The 20,363-nt window shown below is 38.6% G+C and overlaps 1 protein-coding gene across 3 annotated transcripts in view; it reads left to right on the top strand.

The window, feature by feature from the left end:
* CUL2 (cullin 2) overlaps positions 1–20,363 on the top strand; it is an 85,485-nt gene that overhangs the window by 54,112 nt on the left and 11,010 nt on the right. For all 3 annotated transcript variants that reach the window (XM_023218157.1, XM_023218159.2, XM_023218160.2), the window contains exons 9-17: positions 1,751–1,913; positions 5,570–5,694; positions 8,489–8,596; positions 9,258–9,317; positions 10,129–10,257; positions 10,362–10,448; positions 12,122–12,274; positions 12,847–12,924; positions 16,559–16,625. In XM_023218157.1, coding sequence (XP_023073925.1) covers positions 1,751–1,913; positions 5,570–5,694; positions 8,489–8,596; positions 9,258–9,317; positions 10,129–10,257; positions 10,362–10,448; positions 12,122–12,274; positions 12,847–12,924; positions 16,559–16,625 — 970 coding nt within the window. The remainder of the gene's footprint in view (positions 1–1,750; positions 1,914–5,569; positions 5,695–8,488; positions 8,597–9,257; positions 9,318–10,128; positions 10,258–10,361; positions 10,449–12,121; positions 12,275–12,846; positions 12,925–16,558; positions 16,626–20,363) is intronic.

Below are 20,363 nucleotides of genomic sequence, written 5' to 3' on the forward strand. Positions count from 1 at the left end.
TGCGCTCTTTAGAAGAATCTAATAACTGAGGATCTGATGTGGAATACTTCATCTGGAAGCCACCTGCCCCCAACAATGCCACCCCCACTCCGTCTGTGGAAAAAATATCTTCCACCAAACCTGTCCCTGGTGGCTAAAAGATTAGGGACCGCTGCTCTAGACCCCTTCTTGCCCAACCTGAGTCTATGACTTTGCCCTGAACTCCTGGCTTCAAAGGGTCACATAATAAGAAAGATAGGACTGTGGGACCCTGCTGTCTAGAGCCTCATTTTTATTGAAAATTTCTGATGTGCTTTCCAGGAATGATTTTCACTCCTTGTGCCCAGGCCAACTCAGCAGCACTCTCTCCAAAGTGCCAGGTGTATGTAGTTTCCCAGGAACACTTAATTTCAGAAACTGTAATTACACAGTTTCATGTTACAGAGTGTTTCCAAGCCTGTGCATTTGTCTGTGTATATATTGTTATTTTGTCGTGAGATAGAAATTAGTCAAATTCTTTGGTTATTTTCCTTATTGGCTAGTTCTTGTTAATATTAAACAGTGTTATTTGTAGCTCAGCGCTTTACATAGGATAAACTTTAATGAGTCTTGATTGACACACTTGACTATGACTAAATGTATATTTACTTTCAACATTTTTATTTTTTATTTTTATTTTATTTTTATTTATTTATTTTTTGAGACAGAGCCTTGCTCTTATTGCCTAGGCTAGAGTGCAGGGGCGCGATGTCGGCTCACTGCAACCTCCTCCTCCCGGGTTCAAGCGGTTTTCCTGCCTCAGCCTCCCGAGTAGCTGGGTACTACAGGCACCTGCCACCACGCCTGGCTGATATTTTGTATTTTTGTAGAGATGGGGTTTCACCATGTTGACCAGGTTGGTCTCAGACTCCTGACCTCATGTGATCTGCCTGCCTCAACCTCCCAAAGTGCTGGGATTACAGGCATGAGCCACCTTACCTGGCCTTATTTTTATTTTTTTGAGACAGCATCTCTCTCTGTCACACAGGCTGGAGTGCAGTGGCGCAGTCTCGGCTCACTGCAACCCCCGCCTCCCGGGATGAAGTGATTCTCCTGCCCCGGCCTCCTGAGGACCTGGGATCACAGGCATGCCCAGCTAAATTTTATATTTTTAGTAAAGGCAGTGTTTCGCCATATTGGCCATGCTGGTCTTATACTCCTGACCTCAGGTGATCCACCTGTCTTGGCCTCCCAAAGTGCTGGGATTACTGGTGTGAGCCACCGTGTCTGGCCCCTACTTTCAAAAATTTTAATGAAATCTTTAATATGATAGTTAACTATCATGTACATACAGTTCCATTTACAAGAAGAGAAACCAACGTAAAATAATTAGATTCATCTACTTGATCTCAATATAATTTATTTTTTAATTTGATAGTTATTCATACAGAGATCACCTGTTCTGATTTTTAATCATCTGTACCCACTTTTCCTGTTACATGTTATGTTGTTCATGTAATTGGATGATGATGTAGGTAAAGGAAGACAAAATGCAGACTCTTTAACTTTAGTTCTTGCTTATAAGACTGGTGGAATGTAGATGGCAGCTAGTAGCTTAAATAAAAATTTGAAATGATTTATGGAATGTGGGTCTAAATTGCTTGTGTAACCCTTATTACCTTTGCCATGTTTAATTCAGCCATTAAAATTTGGCCGAGTTACTTGCTGATATTACAGATTTTTCCTCATAGTAAAACTTTGTGTTCATGACTGTAAGAATATATTTCTGTAGGTTCTAGGTAGACTAAAAGATGAAGAAATTCGATGTCGAAAATACCTACATCCAAGTTCATATACTAAAGTGATTCATGAATGTCAGCAACGAATGGTAGCAGACCACTTACAGTTTTTACATGCAGAATGTCATAATATCATTCGACAAGAGAAAAAAAATGGTAAGTTTCTACCAAACATGTGAGTAGAAATTAAATTACACATCCACCTTTTATATCATCTTCTAGTCACTGTTGGTTTAATGCATGTTTTAGTAACAGTCTTTAAAATATTTTAAATAAACTTTGACAGATTATTAATACTTTATTTTGAAAGACTATTTTGGGCATGTGTTTTCAGAGTGTTCTAAAATCAGAAGAAAAAGTGGGAAATTGTGTTTATACATTTTTATATATTACAAGAGCTAATTTCCTTAATACATTTAGAATTCCTGATAAACAGTAGTAATAAAGACAAAGACTATAAAAAGGAAATACAAATATTATATAACAAAAGTAATCATTTATATAACATGAAAAATAGCATTATCTGATTTTATTTTATTTTATTTTTGAGACAGAGTCTCACTCTGTCACCCAGGCTGGAGTGCAGAGTTGCGATCTTGGCTCACTGCAACTTCTGCCTCCTGGATTCAAGTGATTCTCCTGCCTCAGACTCCTGAGTAGCTGGGATTACAGGCGCGCATCACCACACCTGGCTAATTTTTTTGTATTTTTAGTAGAGACAGGGTTTCACCATGTTGGTCAGGCTGGTCTCGAACTCCTGACCTCATGATCTGCCTGCCTTAGTCTCCCAAAGTGCTGGAATTACAGGCTTGAGCCACCGCGCCCAGCCTCTCTGATTTTTTAAAAAGACAAAAACAAGCATTAATTTTATAAGGAGGAAAGATAATAAATATGTTTTATTTAATTAATTTATTTTTTTGAGATGGAGTCTCGCTCTGTCACCTAGGCTGGAGTGCAATGGCACAGTTTTGGCTCACTGCAACCCCCGCCTCCCAGGTTCAAGCAATTCTGCCTCAGGCTCCCGAGTAGCTGGGATTGCAGGTGCGTGCCACCACACCCGGCTAGTTTTTGTATTTGTAGTGGAGATAGCGTTTCACCTGTTGGCCTCCTGGTCTTGAGCTCCTGACCTCAGATGATCCACTTGCCCCGGCCTCCCAAAGTTCTGGGATTACAGGTGTGAGTCACCGCGCCTGGCCATTAATCAGGTTTTTTGTTTTTTTTTTCTTCTTGAGACGGAGTCCCGCCCTGTCACCCAGGCTGGAGCGCAGTGGCGCGATCTTGGCTCACTGTAACCTCTACCTCCCGGCTTCAAGAGAGTCTCCTGCCTCAGACTCCCGAGTAGCTGGGACTACAGGCGCCTGCCCCCACACCTGGCCAATTTTTGTATTTTTAGTAAAGATGGGGCTTCACTCTGTTGGCCAGGCTGGTCTCGAACTCCTGAGCTCGTGATCCGCCCGCCTCCGCCTCCCAAAGTGCTGGGATTATAGATGTGAGCCACCGCGCCCAGCCCCGTGTTTTTTAAAGCAACATTGATTTCGTAGACCCAGGACAATGTAGTCAAAACACAGTTTTATTTTAATTCCAAAAGTCACTGTCTTGAAGAGTATGATGGAAAGACTTTAATGGCCAGCAAGACTTATTGTAAAACCTATAGTAATTAAGGCAGTGAGGCATTGGTACAAGGAGACAGATATCCCAATAAAATAAGAGACCCCAGAAACAACCCATGCATATGTGGCCACTTGATGTAAGACCAAGGTGGCGCTGCAGAGCACCAGGTAAAAGATGGTCTTTTCAACACACATTGCTCAGTCAATTGGATATCCATTTCGGAAGAAAATGAAATTTGATCACTACGTCAGATACCATATACAAAATCAGTTCACTAGAGTTTTTATCTAAATGTACAAGGTAAAAAAAACACTTTTAGAAGATAATATCGGAGAATATCTTCATAACCCTGAGATAGGGAAAGATATTTTAAATAGGACACAAAAAGCCCAAACCACAAAGGAACAATTGATCCAGTGAACTACATTAAAATGAAAAACTTTGGATTATTAAAAGGCCATTAAGAGGGAGGAAGATTGCTTGAGCTCAGGAGTTCAAGACCAGCCTGGGCAACGTGACAATATCCCATCTCTACAAAAAAATACAAGCATTAGCCAGGTGGGGTGGTGTGCACCTGTGGTCCCATCTACTTGGGAGGCTGAGGTGGGAGGATCACTCATGCCTGGAAGGTGGTGGTTGCAGTGAGCCGAGATCCTGCCAGAGCACTCCAGCCTGGGTGACAGAGTGACACCCTGTCTCAAAAAAAAAAAAAAAAGCCATTAAAACCACTGGATCATCAGAAGACACTTATAGGGTAATGTAGCTGCAATAGTAAAGATTTATATCCGAAATATAAAATGGCCAAAAAACAGACACTGCAGAATAGAAGATACCCAGATGGCCAATAAACATAAAAAGAAATGTGAAGCAGCAGGAGCTTTTTGAACACTGAAGTGAGAGTATAAATTGATGCAACTACTTTGGGAAACTGGCATTGACTGCTAAGTGGGATATATTATGTATATTTTATGATCCAGCAGTTCTACTCCTAAACGTATAACCACCCCACCGTACCTTCCGACCGCCAGTGCCTGGACATATGTACAAAAAGACTTACAGGAATGTTCATATGATTAGTATTTGTAATAGCTCCGTAAACTGGAACAGCTCAAATGTCCAGTAACTATAGAATAGTACAGTATATTCATACAATGGAATATTATAGAGGAGTGGAAATGAACAAATTAAAGCCAGGTACAACAACATAGATGATCCTTATACACATTTTGTTGAACACAAGAAGCCAGATGTGAAAGAATTGTGTGATCCCATTTTTATATATAGTTCAAACTCATCTGTGATTTAGAAGTCACAGCAGTGGTTACCTTTGCAGAGGAGCAAGAGTGTGTGATTGGAAGGAGGCGTGAAGGGGACTCCTGGGTGTAGGTAATGCCTATTTCTTATCCTGCGTGTGATTACATGGGTGTGTTGTGTGTTCACTTGTAATAATTCAGTAAGATACACACTTATGGTTTGTATACTTTTCTGTGTATGTATGATGCTTTAATAAAACATTTAAAATAAAACCTACTACACTGAGAGATCGTTCTTTACCTCCCAGTGTTAGAGATCAAAATGTTTGGTAACACATTGTTGGCAAAGGAACTCTCTGCTATTGGCAGCTGTGGTTAGAAGGATCTGTCTACAAGATTAAACTTTGACACAGTAACTTCACTTTTGGGAATTTATATTGCATATATTCTTGCTCATGTATAAGATTATTGATTGCAACATTGCAATATCAAGAGACTGGAAACCACCTGAATTTCCATCAGTTGTTAAGAAATTATAATATAGCCACATAATGGAGTACTGTGCAGCTGTAAAATACATAGAAATGCTTTGTGTACTGATAGGAAAAGACTACTAAGTTAAAATGTGTTCTGAAGCTACAAATAATATACAAAATACAGTACACTGTATTAAAAGGGGCAAAGGGAAGAATATATGTATTCACTTGAATTTGCACAAAATATCTTTGGGAAGATGTTAAATAACCACATCCCTTTCCTGTGGGGAGAGGGGCTTGGGTGGCTGGGAGGTGGGCATGGGGGACTTTTCTCTGGGTACTCTGCACTTGGACCCATATATTGTATTCCTGCACTTGGATCCATATATTGTATTCCTGCACTTGGATCCATATATTACCTAATAAATGAAAATATTTGGGAGTTAATCCTCAGATGTCTTTTTCCTGTCAGACATGGCAAATATGTACGTCTTACTCCGTGCTGTGTCCACTGGTTTACCTCATATGATTCAGGAGCTACAAAACCACATCCATGATGAGGGCCTTCGAGCAACCAGCAACCTTACTCAGGAAAACGTGAGTTGTGTGGGGAACTGCAGTGTTTTCCTCCTAATCAGATCCATCGTGGAGTCTTTCCTTTGACTTTACTGTTTTTTTTTTTTTTTTTTGAGACGGAGTCTGGCTCTGTCACCCAGGCTGGAGTGCAGTGGCCGGATCTCAGCTCACTGCAAGCTCCTCCTCTCGGGTTTACGCCATTCTCCTCCCTCAGCCTCTGGAGTAGCTGGGACTACAGGCGCCCACCACCTCGCCCGGCTAGTTTTTTGTATTTTTTAGTAGAGACGGGGTTTCACCGTGTTAGCCAGGATGGTCTCGATCCCCTGACCTCGTGATCCGCCCGTCTCGGCCTCCCAAAGTGCTGGGATTACAGGCTTGAGCCACCGCGCCCGGCCGACTTTACTGTTTTGAAAGATGAAAGGAAAAGTCTTACCATGCCAACAAAAGAAATGTCTTTATTCAATTATTTTAAACCTAGAGCTTGTTGGACTCATTTTGGAATTATCAAATTATTAGACAGCTATTGATGAGATAGGCTGCTGCTTAGCCATACGGAGGTGTCCGTTGAACAGTTGTTAACTTTTCACAGAAAAATAAGCTTGCCATTTCTAAGTAACTGTGTTTTTGTGTAATTGGCGTTGATAACATAATTTGTTGTCATGGTAGTAGTATTAATCAGCGGTAATATAGACAACTTGTAATTTTCCTCCTTTCCATATTCTGTGAATTTGGTTGTCTAGGAAGCAAATTTAGATGAAAATAATCTTCTGTAAGTATATGCTTGCTGCCCCAAATACCCGAAACAATAACCCTCGTATCCCTAATACTCATATTCCTTGAGTACTTTGCCAATCACGTGACTGTAACAGTTTGTCTTTCCCATCACCAAATCTTGTTATTACTGGTGATGGTTGATGAACAAGAGAGACTTAACTTCAAATGTTACTATCTCTTCTTAAGTAGAGCTGTTTGCCCTTAATCTGTAAGATAGTATCTGTCACGCCTGTAATCCCAGCACTTTGGGAGGCCGAGGAGGGCGGATCACGAGCTCAGGAGATCGAGACCATCCTGGCTAACACGGTGAAACCCCGTCTCTACTAAAAATACAAAAAATTAGCCGGGCATGTTGGCGGGCACCTGTACTCCCAGCTACTCAGGAGGCTGAGGCAGGAGAATGGCGTGAACCCAGGAGACGGAGCTTGCAATGAGCCAAGATCACACCACTGCACTCCAACCCGGGCGACAGAGTGAGACTCCGTCTCAAAAAAAAAAAAAAACAACAAAAGATAGTATCTGTATGTATGTGTGTAGCCGTCACTGTTAAGGAGCACTTTTTAGAGGCTGTTACCTTAGTGACAGATTGGTCTTTGGCAAGTAATAATTTTTAGTTTTTATGTTCTGCCACAATAATGTGTAAGTTTTCTATTTTTTAATTTCTTCAAATTCCTTTTACCACAGTTTTCTATTTTTGTAGAACTATTAGTTTGTATTATGCAGATTTATTACTCTGTATTATTTGTCAAACTTACTAGTTTACGTTATTACGTTTATAGATTCCATGTCCAATGACATGGGGCATGGAAGCATAGAATTTTGTGTCAAGGCTGGGAGATTGCTGGGCGCGGTGGCTCAAACCTGTAATCCCAGCACTTTGGGAGGCCGAGACGGGTGGATCACGAGGTCAGGAGATCGAGACCATCCTGGCTAACACGGTGAAACCCCGTCTCTACTAAAAAATACTAAAAAACTAGCCGGGCGAGGTGGCGGGCGCCTGTAGTCCCAGCTACTCGGGAGGCTGAGGCAGGAGAATGGCATAAACCCGGGAGGCGAAGCTTGCAGTGAGCTGAGATCCGGCCACCACACTCCAGCCTGGGCGACAGAGCGAGACTCCGTCTCAAAAAAAAAGGCTGGGAGATGGAAACATAAGTGAATACATTTGTAGTAGACTCAAATCCAGCTGACTTAGTTAAGTCTTAGGTAATCATTTCTTCATGGTTATCTCCATTAAGAGGGAAAACTCGCTTTTGCACTATTAGGTATTTCTTCTCTCTGAGATGTGAGGGATTGTCTTGCTGAGTTCAAGGGGTCTCTGTTCTCAGGGTTACTGGCTTTTTAACTCTCCTCTCTCTCAGCCTTCAGTGACTTTGCAGGCAGTTTTTGCTTATATAAGCCTCTAGGAAAGTGATAGACCTGGTAGTTCAGGTCTTGTTATCCTTAAGTTATTCCAACACAGTAGAAAAGTATGCTTTTGTTGGGTTCTTCTGGCAGGTACTAGACAGTCTATGACATTAGCTTGTTGTGTTGAATGACAAGCTATTTTCTTTCTTTTTTTGTGTGTTTTTGTTTGTTTTTTTTTTCTGAGATGGAGTCTTGCTCTGTCGCCCAAGCTGGAATGCAGTGGTGCGATCTCTGCTCACTGCAACCTCCACCTCCCTGGTTCAAGTAATTCCCCTGCCTCAGCTTCCCTAGTAGCTGGGATTACAGGCGCACGCCACCACGCCTGGCTAATTTTTTTGTATTTTTAGTAGAGACAGGGTTTCACCATGTTGGCCAGACTGGTCTCGAACTCCTGACCTCAGGCAATCCCCCTGCCTCGGCCTCCCAAAGTGCTGGGATTATAGGCGTGAGCCACCATGCCCGGCTGACAAGCTATTTTCAACACCAAAGTTTTAAATTTTTAAAACCACTTTCTGAGAAGTGCGCATGTGTAAAACATAATTTCCTTGAGGAAAAATTTACTCAAGTCTAATAAACCTAGTAGTTTATCCTTGAACCTTTTAAAATGTGGTTTTGTACTTATATTTCATATTTTTAGATGCCAACACTATTTGTGGAGTCAGTTTTGGAAGTGCATGGTAAATTTGTTCAGCTTATCAACACTGTTTTGAATGGTGATCAGCACTTCATGAGTGCATTGGATAAGGTAAGTTTTAAATACGTATATACTATATATGTACATAAAGCTCTGTCATTCTTTAGGCAGTTTCAGGATTGGACTCCTGGTATGAGATTTCTGACCTAGATATGGAGATTAAATATGAAATTCAAAATGGAAATAATATAACTTTTAAATTATTAACTGAATAGTAAATTGAATGCTTGTAGAATTTCCCATGATTATGCTATATAAGGGGAATTTTTAATCTGATATCTTCTGGATAGACATGCATAATTTTACAATTTTTAGTACTGATTTTTTTCTTTGGCCATAATACTTAGGCTATATTGAATAATATTTGAAAAGAGAATAGATATGTTTTACGTGAACTTTTGTATACTTTAAAGGGAAGTTACTTACAAGATTGTTTAAGTTTTTTATTTAAGTAGTGTTATTTTATCTGTTCAAATTTTGGTAATGAGTTACAGAGTATCTTGCAATAGCAACAGGATGTATAGATATTTTGTAATTAGAGAATAAAGTCAGAGGAGTCTACTGTGTTAGGTGCGAAAATATTAACAAACTACCGGCAATGCTGTGTTGTATGTGGCAGGGTAATTTTGGATGTACAGATTATGGCCTATATTGAACTAGCTGTACTTTTTCCCTATGGCTGGTGGTTAATTATGGCCTGTTTTTTATGTAGGCCCTTACGTCGGTTGTAAATTACAGAGAACCTAAGTCTGTTTGCAAAGCACCTGAACTGGTAAGTTTGGTGTTTGCTGAAAAGTAATCTTAGGAAAAGTCAGTATTAGAAAAGGAAAACTGAGAATATCAAATTAATTTGGTTTTTGTAGCATTTTTCAGAAAAACAGAAGGAAAATTGTCTACATTGTATATAGTTTGGCATTTATGTAAGGAATGCAACATACCGTGTGTCTTTTCTTAAAAAATAATCATTTTACAAAGTTTGGGTTTTAATGTATGTCTATTTTGAAATAATTTGTAATACTTTTCATGTAGATTGTTATATCTGAAATCTAAAGGAAATCTGATGATAAAGTTTGGGTAACCTTTGAAGGAAACTTGCTTACAAGGTTTTTGTAACTTTTTTTAAAGTACTTGTTCAATGTCAAAAATTATAAACTCGAAACTCACCCAGGTGTTCTTTTAAAAGTTTATATTACCCATATCAGTTGCTTTATTGGTCAATAAGTGATGATTCGATATTTGACTTGTTCTTTTAAAAAATTTACCTTATGATGTGTATTTTATTTAGTTTACACTTATGATTATTACATAAAGCTTTAGAAGCCTGGTGTGGTTGTGCATGCCTATAGTCCCAACTGCTTGGGAGGCTGAGGCAGGAGGATCCTTTGAGCCTAGGAGTTTGAGGCTGCAGTGAGCTATGTTGTCCACTGCAATCCAGCCTGGGCGACAGAGCAAGACCCAGTCTCTTAAAAAAACAGTAAAAACTCTGTCCACTGATCTTATCTTGTATCACCACTTTGCCTCCTTTGAGGCATGATATATACAGAAGCAACCTTTGTAAGATTTATTATCAATTTCTACATGAGCTTGCTAAGTACTGTGACAACTTACTGAAGAAGTCGGCGAAAGGGATGACAGAGAATGAAGTGGAAGACAGGCTCACGAGCTTCATCACGGTGTTCAAATATATTGATGACAAGGATGTCTTTCAAAAGGTATGTTGTGAACAAAAAAGTTTCGTTTGTGTTTTGGTCAACTTTATTTCTGAATGCTAAATCATCAGAAAGGAAGTGATCTTTTAAAATATTTTTAAATGCAGTTCTACGCAAGAATGCTGGCAAAACGTTTAATTCATGGGTTATCCATGTCTATGGATTCTGAAGAAGCCATGATCAACAAATTAAAGGTAATGTAAGTCTTTAATCTGGTACTGTCCTAGAAATTCACTCACAAGCACGTAAAGATGTTCATTGCAGCATTGTATGCAGTAACAGGAAACAGTTCATCCAGTTAAATGTATATTTTTATATTCACACAGTGGGATATACAAATACTATATTAAAAGGACAAAATATGTATATTTTCCTGATTCACAGGATAATCAGTATTAACGATAAAAGATTATTAATACTTTAAATGAATACACCTAAAATATTCCTTTAAGTACAAATTTTGGAGTGCAATTGCATTTCAATTTATTTTTACATCATTTCAGCTTGCTTGCACACCAATAAGTGGTAGCAGATTCTTATTTCTCTTGCGTTATTCAATAACTTTTCTTGCATAGTAGACATTTTGAATATAATATGCACTCCTTTTTTCCTTTTTCTTTTTTTTTAAGAGATAGGATCTCACTATGTTGCCCAGGCTGGACTCTTAACTCCTGGGCTCAAACGATCCTCCGGCCTCAGCCTCCTGAGCAGCTGGGACAACAGGTGTGCACCACTGCACCCAGTTGCTATGTGCTCTTTTTTAAACCTACAAAAAAGAAAAAAAAAACAACTAGGTTTTTAATTTCTAAAAGTAAGAGTTGGACAGGTGTGGTGGCTCACGCCTGTAATAGTAGCACTTTGGGAGGCCAGGGCGGGTAGATTGTTTGAGCTCAGTAGTTCGAGACCAGCCTGCAAACATGGCAAAACCCTGTCTCTACCAAAAATACAAAAGTTAGCTGGGCTTGGTGGCTAGTCCCAGTTACTCAGGAGGTTGAGGTGGGAGGATTGCTGGAGCCTGGGACATCGAGGCTGCTGTGAGCCATGATCACACCACTGCACTCCATCCTGAGTGACAGAGCAAGACCCTGCCTCTAAATAGATTAATTACCAAAAAAAAAAGTAGTGTTAATGAGCTTTTTATATTTCAAGATTAGAGATTCAGATTTTCTGACCTGGTAACAACATAATTTTGAGTAATTTTAAAGAAATAATTTTCTTCATCACTCAGTAGATGCTATTAAAAACATGCCTAATATGCCTAAGTAGACCTTTTTCAGTTGACTACTGGCTGAAGTATTCCCAGTAATCATTTATGTAATCTTTCATTTGATACTATCTGTAAACCTTATAAGAGCCAGCAGCTGTGGTATGTGCCAATAGTCCCAGCTACTGGGAGAGTGAGATAGGAGGATGGCTTGAGCCCAGGAGTTCGAAGTTGTAGTGCATCACAATGGCTCCAATGAATAGCCACTGTGTTGCAGCATGGGCAACAGTGAGACCTCATGTCTTTAAAACAAAACACAACATAAAATCCTTATAAGGTATCTTATGTATAGTAATGGGGCATTTTGCAGTGCTGAAATAAGAGATGAATGTATAAAAAAGTTTTTGTTTACGGGGAGATTTATTGTTCCTAGATAGGTGGTTTTTATTCACTTACTTAAAATATGCCTTTAAAAAGAAAGAAAGTTTGAAAGGTTTTGATTAGTTGCTTTGACTTATGAGGAATATATTACTAGTCCTTGGGTGTAAGTGTACATGCAAGAACCTTTGACCAAAGACCTAGCAATACTGACAATTCTTATTAACCAATATGACTTATTATTTTTCTTTTGAAGTCATGTATTTTCTAAAACTTTTTTTATAGCAAGCCTGTGGTTATGAGTTTACCAGCAAGCTACATCGGATGTATACAGATATGAGTGTCAGCGCTGATCTCAACAATAAGTTCAACAATTTTATCAAAAACCAAGACACAGTAATAGATTTGGGAATTAGTTTTCAAATATATGTTCTACAGGTATGAATATGTGTTTTACTATGAGCATTTACTAATCATTTCAGTACTTTGACACAAAGGATTCATAAATGGATGCCTGATTACCTTTGGTTCTGTCAGTAGATCGTGGCTTCCAAAGTCCTATTGATTTGGGCTGGGCGTGGTAGCCTTTGAGAGGCCAAAGCGGGCAGATCTCTTGAGCTCAGGAGTTCCAGACCAGCCTGGCCAACACAGTGAAAACTCATCTCTACTAAAAATACAAAAATTAGCCAGGCGTGGTGATGCATGCCTGTAATCCCAGTTACTGGGGAGACAGAGACAGGAGAATCACTTGAACCCCCGGAGGCGGAGGTTGCAGTGAGCGGAGATGGTGCCACTGCATTGCAGCCTAGGTGATGGAGTGAGACTCTATCTCAGGGGGGGGGAAAAAAAAAGTCCTATTGATTTGGAATGAAATGTGCCATAATAGAAATACTCAGATTTTATCAGCATTTTGAGGAAGAAAAAAATGTTTTAGATGTTTAGATTATTTAATAAATATTTACTTTCAATTTAGATGTTGATCCATTTAGCTTTTTATTTTTTCCTTCTAGGCTGGTGCGTGGCCTCTTACTCAGGCTCCTTCATCTACGTTTGCAATTCCCCAGGAATTAGAAAAAAGTGTACAGATGGTAAGTTTGCAGGAAATATACTAGAAGACTAAAGGAATTTTAATAATTGTCTCCATATTGTATCACTTTTAATATTTTTTCAAAGTCTTAAGGGTTCATGTGATAAAAATAGATTCACAAATTATAGTCAGTCTGCCCTTTGGGAAGAATGTAAGTTGTTGTAGTTACTAATATTAAAACTAAAATGCTAAGAATGTTATACAGTTCTTTGTCAAAGCATGTCTCTTATTCTGAATAAATCTGTCATCTGCTATTAAGCAGTTTTAAATTATAAAAATGTTGATATCAGAAGAAAGCTTAGAATTCAACACTTAAAATATCACTTACCAGTTTTCCTTTTGAATTTTGACCAAATACCTCATTCAACTCTTGTAATATTTTTTATTTCTGTCCTGTAATGTAGGTAAGTATATGTGAAGTAACTGCTAGTAGAGTAAGTAGTAACAGTGATCGACAGTGGTAATAATAGAGGAGAGTGCTGTAACCAGTCAGGTAGGTTTCAGGAAGGCAAGCATGATAGACTTTCAGAATAGGAGGCTAAATTAGGACTTCTTACATCTTCTCTGAAAAGAGATTGTAGCACAGACTGTTTTAGAAACCATGAAGAAGAGCATTTGTGCAGACATTCATTGGATGAGGCAGACTATAATCCAAGGTTGTTACAAATTTGGCAGAAAGGATACATCCCAAAGTGCTGGGATTTCAGGCATGAGCCACCATGCCTGGCCTTGGCAGTCTTTTACATTTCTTTTTAAAAATCCTGTGTCCCTGATTGAAATTAAGGGAGAGAATAGGAGCTGACAGAAATGAAGTTTTCCTTTAGTTTTTTTCTTTCCTCTTTCCTTGAAATAATTATTTTCCATTTATAGTTTTTAATTCCTTAAACTTTATTGATGTATAGCCTTCATCAGGTTTTAGTTTCCCCATTTACAAATAGGAAGTGAGTTTCTTTCTGTCTATAAAATTCTGATTCCAAAAATACTGTTCTCTCCTTTTGAATTGTCTCCAATTACCAGTAGAGGGGGTTTGTCCTTTATTTTTTTCTAGTAAAGTCCAAGTTTTCAGACACATAGGATTGAAATCCATTTGTATACTTAATAATGTACAGTTTTCACATGTAAATTAATTCATCCTGCCTTAGTGATGATTTGCATTTTTTTACATCTTAATCTTAAATATGACTATTTATTATCAAGAATTACCTTTATTTTACACCAAAGTGTCTCAAAACTGTAGAATTAAAGGTGTAGTTAAAAATAATTTCTTTTATACTTTAGGCCAATAAATCTTAATTGTTACATTTCTTTTTTACCTAGGCCAAAACCCTGAATAATATTAAGAAGTATTTAAAGTAGCCGGGCGTGGTGGCTCCGGCCTGTAATCCCAGCACTTTGGGAGGCCGAGGTGGGCGGATCACGAGGTCAGGAGATTGAGACCGTCCTGGCTAACACAGTGAAACCCCGTCTCTACTAAAAATACAAAAAATTAGCCGGGTGTGGTGGCATGCACCTGTAGTCCCAGCTACTCGGGAGGCTGAGGCAGGAGAATCGGTTGAACCCAGGAGGCGGAGGTTGCAGTGAGCCGAGATTGCGCTGCTGCACTCTAGCCTGGGCGATAGAGCGAGACTCCATCTCAAAAATAAAATAAAATAAAAAGAGGAAGTATCTAAAGTAGAGTATAATAATGTAGCTATCTATTAAAGGTAAATAAACTCATTGAATTTTTAAGGCTCTTTGAGATCTAATTAATGCCCTTAAAGGGCATTAATTTCTTACTAATAAGCTTTGCTAACACAATTATTTTAATGACATAACCAAGGAAGGTTTTATAACTTTGGTCTTTGTAGTGCCAGATGAATTGATGAATTTATTGGAGTCTGTTCTTGATTAGCTATAGATATGAGAGTCTTTGTAGTCAGATTTTAAATGTAAGTATGAGTCAGTATCTTCTTTTGGCATATTGATATTATCATCAATAAAACTTTACCAAATATTAGTATTGAAGAGGTAAAACATGTTTTTAGAGCATGGAATATACATTTTAAAGCCAGTTTTGGCGGCCGGGCACGGTGGCTCAAGCCTGTAATCCCAGCATTTTGGGAGGCCGAGGCGGGCGGATCACGAGGTCAGGAGATCGAGACCATCTTGGCTAACACGGTGAAACCCCGTCTCTACTAAAAATACAAAAAATTAGCTGGGCGTGGTGGCGGGCGCCTGTAGTCCCAGCTACTCGGAGGCTGAGGCGGGAGAATGTGAGCTGAGATCCCGCCACTGCACTCCAGCCTGGGCGACACAGCCAGACTCCGTCTCAAAAAATAAATAAATAAATAAAGCCAGTTTTGCACTTTAAATTATGAGCATTTTAAAGCTGGAATTTATCATTTCCAAAAGTGTTTTGAGAAAAAATGAAAGATTTGCTTTTGTCCAGAGATTCATTGTAGATGTGTTATAGATAAATTGTGAATTATATAGTGGTGATTGAATTTTATTGATATCCCTCGGGATTATTAGTCAGATCATACTTCTGAAATCCCCTTATGATGTATTTCAATTTGCTGTTTGTCTGGATTAGAACTTAGCAGGCAAGCTGAAGTATTCCAGGTGCTAGTCATTTCCTGTTCATCCTGCAAAGCGATTGGTGGATCTGCTGGTAGAGGAGGATGCTGCACCATTAGAGGGAAAATAGGCTCAACAGATTTCAGCTTCCCAGGACTAGGCAAACTTAGAGTAACTACTGAAAGAATTGACTCATTTTCTTGGCTGGAGCTATTAACTTTTGCTGTTAAGGAGTGGTCATACTATAGCTGACAGGTCAGTCATTGCTGACTGCTTTATGTGAACTTCCTTTTTAAAGTACAAAAGGTAAAGTTTGATATACAAATAAAAGCTTTAAGTATGTTATATATGGTACATCATGCTAAAAGTTTATTCAGAATTCTGAACTGACATAATGCAGTTTATTTTTTAGTTTTGTAAAAAAAATTGAGTTTTTATCTTTTTCACATTCAGCATCAGTTTTCCTCTTTTTATTGTATACTAGCTCTTTATTAAAGAAAAAGGAACTCCGTATTTTTGTCCTGTAATTACACATTCAGTCCAGGGAGGAATGTTTAAAATTTCAAGGCTACATTAATAGAATTTAAATTTAATTGTTCACAATAATATCAGCAAAAGAATATCCAGAGACATACTCTAAAACTTCGTATTTGTGTCTGATTGAATGTGGAAGCTATATGTTGGCAAATGGGAGATTAGAAATGAAAATGGGGTTTCTGTTTTCATGGTGAAATATATATGTTGCTGTGTGTGGTTAGTAAGTGGAATTTATAAAGTCCATGTTAATATTATTCAGAAATGATAATCACTGTGTCATTTCAGAAAGTCAAATTTGTAGTGCTGTGGTTTAGTGGAGAGAACTCTAGAACAGGTTGTCAATTAAAAGAGCTGGAATAACATGTGTATAGCCTTGATTAGGGACTACAGGAACATGCTTTCTCCTCTGTAAAAGAAGGAGGTAAATCAGATTGGCTATAATGTCTTTTCTAATATGAATGGTTTTTATTGCTTTTGTAGTATAGTGTTAATTAACTAGGCAAGTTATAGTAGCTAAAAATAATGTGTTTTTTTTTTTACAGTTTGAATTATTTTATAGCCAACATTTCAGTGGAAGGAAACTTACATGGTTACATTATCTGTGTACAGGTAAAATGCATTTAATTATATCTGACTTAATGAAATTTACCTGATGCTTACATTAATTTAGAAACAGATTTTCTGTGGCCCAATTACAGTTTTTAACCTTTTCTCCTCCATCAACCTTTTTCCCCATTAAAGCAACTAACAATGAAATTCAAATGAAAGTGTAGCACTTTTTAATAGCATTTTATAATTATACTGTTTATAATCTTGCTTTTAAAGAAATGTTCTGACTTTATACTGATTTATTACATTTCTGTAGCCAACCACTACATTAGCAAATTTATTAGAAACTCAGATTTGATGGGTCAGACACACTTAGAAACTTGTTCTCTAAATATGCCAGATCTCCTTGCCAATTTCATTATTAAAACATCATAAGGAGACCTAACCATTTCATTTTTACTTGCGATACTGGAGTGAATGCAATAGATAGTAAAGCTTTTTGCAGAAAGTCCCACTTAATTTTCAATAGTTTCCAATTTTAAAAAACTGTAGTCACAATCTAATTTCCTTTGCTTCTTTCTGGAACAATGGGGTCCACTTACTTACGGTGGGATTAATACCTGAATTATTGTGGACTGTGTGTGGAGTTACCTGAAGATGTAAGCCAAAGCAAACACTTGAATTTTCTTTCTCTCTTTTTTTTTTTTTTTGTAACTAAACTATGCTTTGGCATAGGTAAAGTTCATTGAATCACTTTTCCTTTGTACAAGAAGGAAAGAGTATATATGCTAATATTTCTTAGAAAGGTACAAGAAAATCATTTGCCAAACCTTTATTAGGAAATATGTTCTGTCTCCTCCCCAAGGAAGATTTCATCCAAGTAACTATGATACTTGCTGTTTATTTGACTGATTTACACCTTGGGAAATGTAATACATTAGTAAAACATTTCTCTATCTCATTGTATTAGTAATACATTTTGCATTACTTAATGTAAGTTGATCTTTATTGAGCAAGTTGGACATTCTAATTTTTAAAATAATTTTTGAAATAAGGAGATTTTCACTGATACTCTTAGTGGTGGTTAAAATTTGACCTTTGACTAAGCGCAATGGCTCATGCCTGCAACCCCAGCACTTGGAGAGGCGGAGACGGGTGGGTCACTTGAGCCCAGGAGTTCGAGACCAGCCTAGGCAACATGGCAAAACCCCGTCTCTACTAAAAATCCAAAAATTAGCCAGGCGTGGTGGAGCACACCTGTAGTCTCAGCTACTCGAGAGGATGAGATGGGAGGATCACTTGAGCCTGGGAGCTGGAGGCTGCAGTGAGCCGTGATTGTGCCACTGCACTCCAGCCTAGGCAACAGAGCAAGACTCTATCTCAGTCAGTCAGTAATTTTATAGATATTCTATTTTCATTTAGCAAATATAATTGATTTTAAGAAAAAAATGCTGGGCCAGGGTTTTATATTTTTTTTTTCTAAGAAAGCTAATATATCTTAGTGTAGTTCAATTTAGCTTGCTTTTACTTTGCATAAGTATCTGTCTAGGGGAGTTTAAACTTCCTTGGTTATTCTCATTTCAGCAATAATCATGTCTCCTAAAGTAATTTTAATAAGGGGCTCATTTTTTTCATAACAACTAGTGGTATATAAGAAGAAAATAAATTTATATACATAGTTTTTTAGCCATTGGAATTTAGTTCGAAAATAGTCACCAATATCACCTAAATAGGAAAGAGAATAACTTTCTTTCTGTTTTTGAGCTATACTAAATTTCTAAGCTGATACATAATAAGTTGATTTGAGAGCTCTTTTGTTTGTTCATTTCTTTTATCTTATTTAATATTATTTGTGTTTTAGTTAAAACCAAATAGTTACATGCTTTGGAAAGAGAACCTTACAAGTTTATTTTTTGTTTTGAATCACTGAAGGTACTGAAAACACCTGTGACCTATCAGTGAAACCAGGAGTTAGAGTTGTTTTTCTTCCCAGCTTTAAGATATAATTGACACATAAAAATTGTATATATTTTTCAGTGTACAGTGTGATACTTTGCTATATGTTTATATTGTAAAATGATTAACTCAAGCTAATTAACATAAGTAGCATCTCACTTATCTTTTTGTGGTGAGACCATTTAACATCTACTGTCACAGCAATTACTGTCACAGCAATTTCCTTTGTTTTTTTTTTTGTTGTTGTTGTTGCTGCTGCTGTTTTTTGAGACAGAGTCTTGCTCTGTCATCCAGGCTGGAGTGCAATGGCGCGATCTCGGCTCACTGCAATTTCCACCTTCTGGGTTCAAGTGATTCTCCTGCCTCTGCCTCCTGAGTAGCTGGGATTACAGGCACACACTACCACGCCCAACTAATTTTTGTATTTTTAGTAGAGATGGAGTTTCACCATGTTGGCCAGGTTGGTCTCGAACTCCTGACCTCGTGATCCACCCACCTCAGCCTCCTGAAGTGCTGGGATTACAGGCGTGAGCCACCGTGCCTGGCCTTGTCACAGTAGTTTTCTTTCAAGTTTTTTCCACAGTGTGATTAAGAGTCACCATGCTATATGATAGAGCTCCAGAACTTACTGGTCCTAACTGAAACTTTGTCCAGTTTGACCAACATTTTTCGTTTTATTTTTGTTCTCCATTTATTCATTTAACAAAAAGGTTCTCACACACCATGTGTATTGAAGATGCTTGTTCTAGATTACCCATATATGACCTAAGGTTCCAGGACTTCTTTAAAACACTGGCTCTGAGGCTGGACAGATCACCCAGAGTTCTGTTTCTCAAGAACCCCTGTTACTTCCACTTAAACACAGAATGAAAATTATTCCTTCCGCCGGGCGCGGTGGCTCAAGCCTGTAATCCCAGCACTTTGGGAGGCCGAGACGGGCGGATCACGAGGTCAGGAGATCGAGACCATCCTGGCTAACACGGTGAAACCCCGTCTCTACTAAAAAATACAAAAAGCTAGCCGGGCGAGGTGGCAGGCGCCTGTAGTCCCAGCTACTCGGGAGGCTGAGGCAGGAGAATGGCGTGAACCCGGGAGGCGGAGCTTGCAGTGAGCTGAGATCCGGCCACTGCACTCCATCCTGGGCGACAGAGCGAGACTCCGTCTCAAAGAAAAAAAAAAAAAAAGACTCCGTCTCAAAAAAAAAAAAAGAAAATTATTCCTTCCTAGTCCATTGCTATATTTCCAGCTCAGTGAATACCCCAGAAGAGGTTAATTTTTCTATTGTAAATGAAGAGTCTTTACAAATGGTTGATGGTACACAAAGTGGTATTTGGGGGAATTTAGAATTAGAAGACCTGTGGTTGGAGTTATTAGCTCACAACTTACTAGCTGTGTAATCTTGAGCAAGTTACTTAACTCCTTTGAGCCTGTTTCCTCGTCTTGATCATGGTAAAATTCATTGATCAATTCAAAGAACATTTTCTGTGTCTCAAGTACTTCTAAGCACCAAGTGGACAGAAATAAAATACAGAGCCTTAGCCCTCAAAAAAAGCTCATGTCTAGTAGGCAGACAGACAAGCACATAGTTACTTACGGTACAGTGTTTTGAACGTGGTAGAGGCCAGCCCAGGGCGTAACACAGAATGGTGGTGGCAGTCAGGTCCTGGCGAGGGAGGGCTTCTGAGGAAATCACATCTCAACTTTTTTTCAAGAACTAATAGGGCCAGGTGCAGTGACTCACACCTGTAATCTAGCACTTTGGGAGGCTGAGGCAGGAGAATCCCTTGAGCCCAGGAGTTCAAGATCAGCTTGGGCAACATAGTAAGACCCTGTCTTGAAAAA

This window comes from Piliocolobus tephrosceles, chromosome 9 (assembly GCF_002776525.5).
Source record: "Piliocolobus tephrosceles isolate RC106 chromosome 9, ASM277652v3, whole genome shotgun sequence".
Lineage (NCBI taxonomy): Eukaryota > Metazoa > Chordata > Mammalia > Primates > Cercopithecidae > Piliocolobus > Piliocolobus tephrosceles.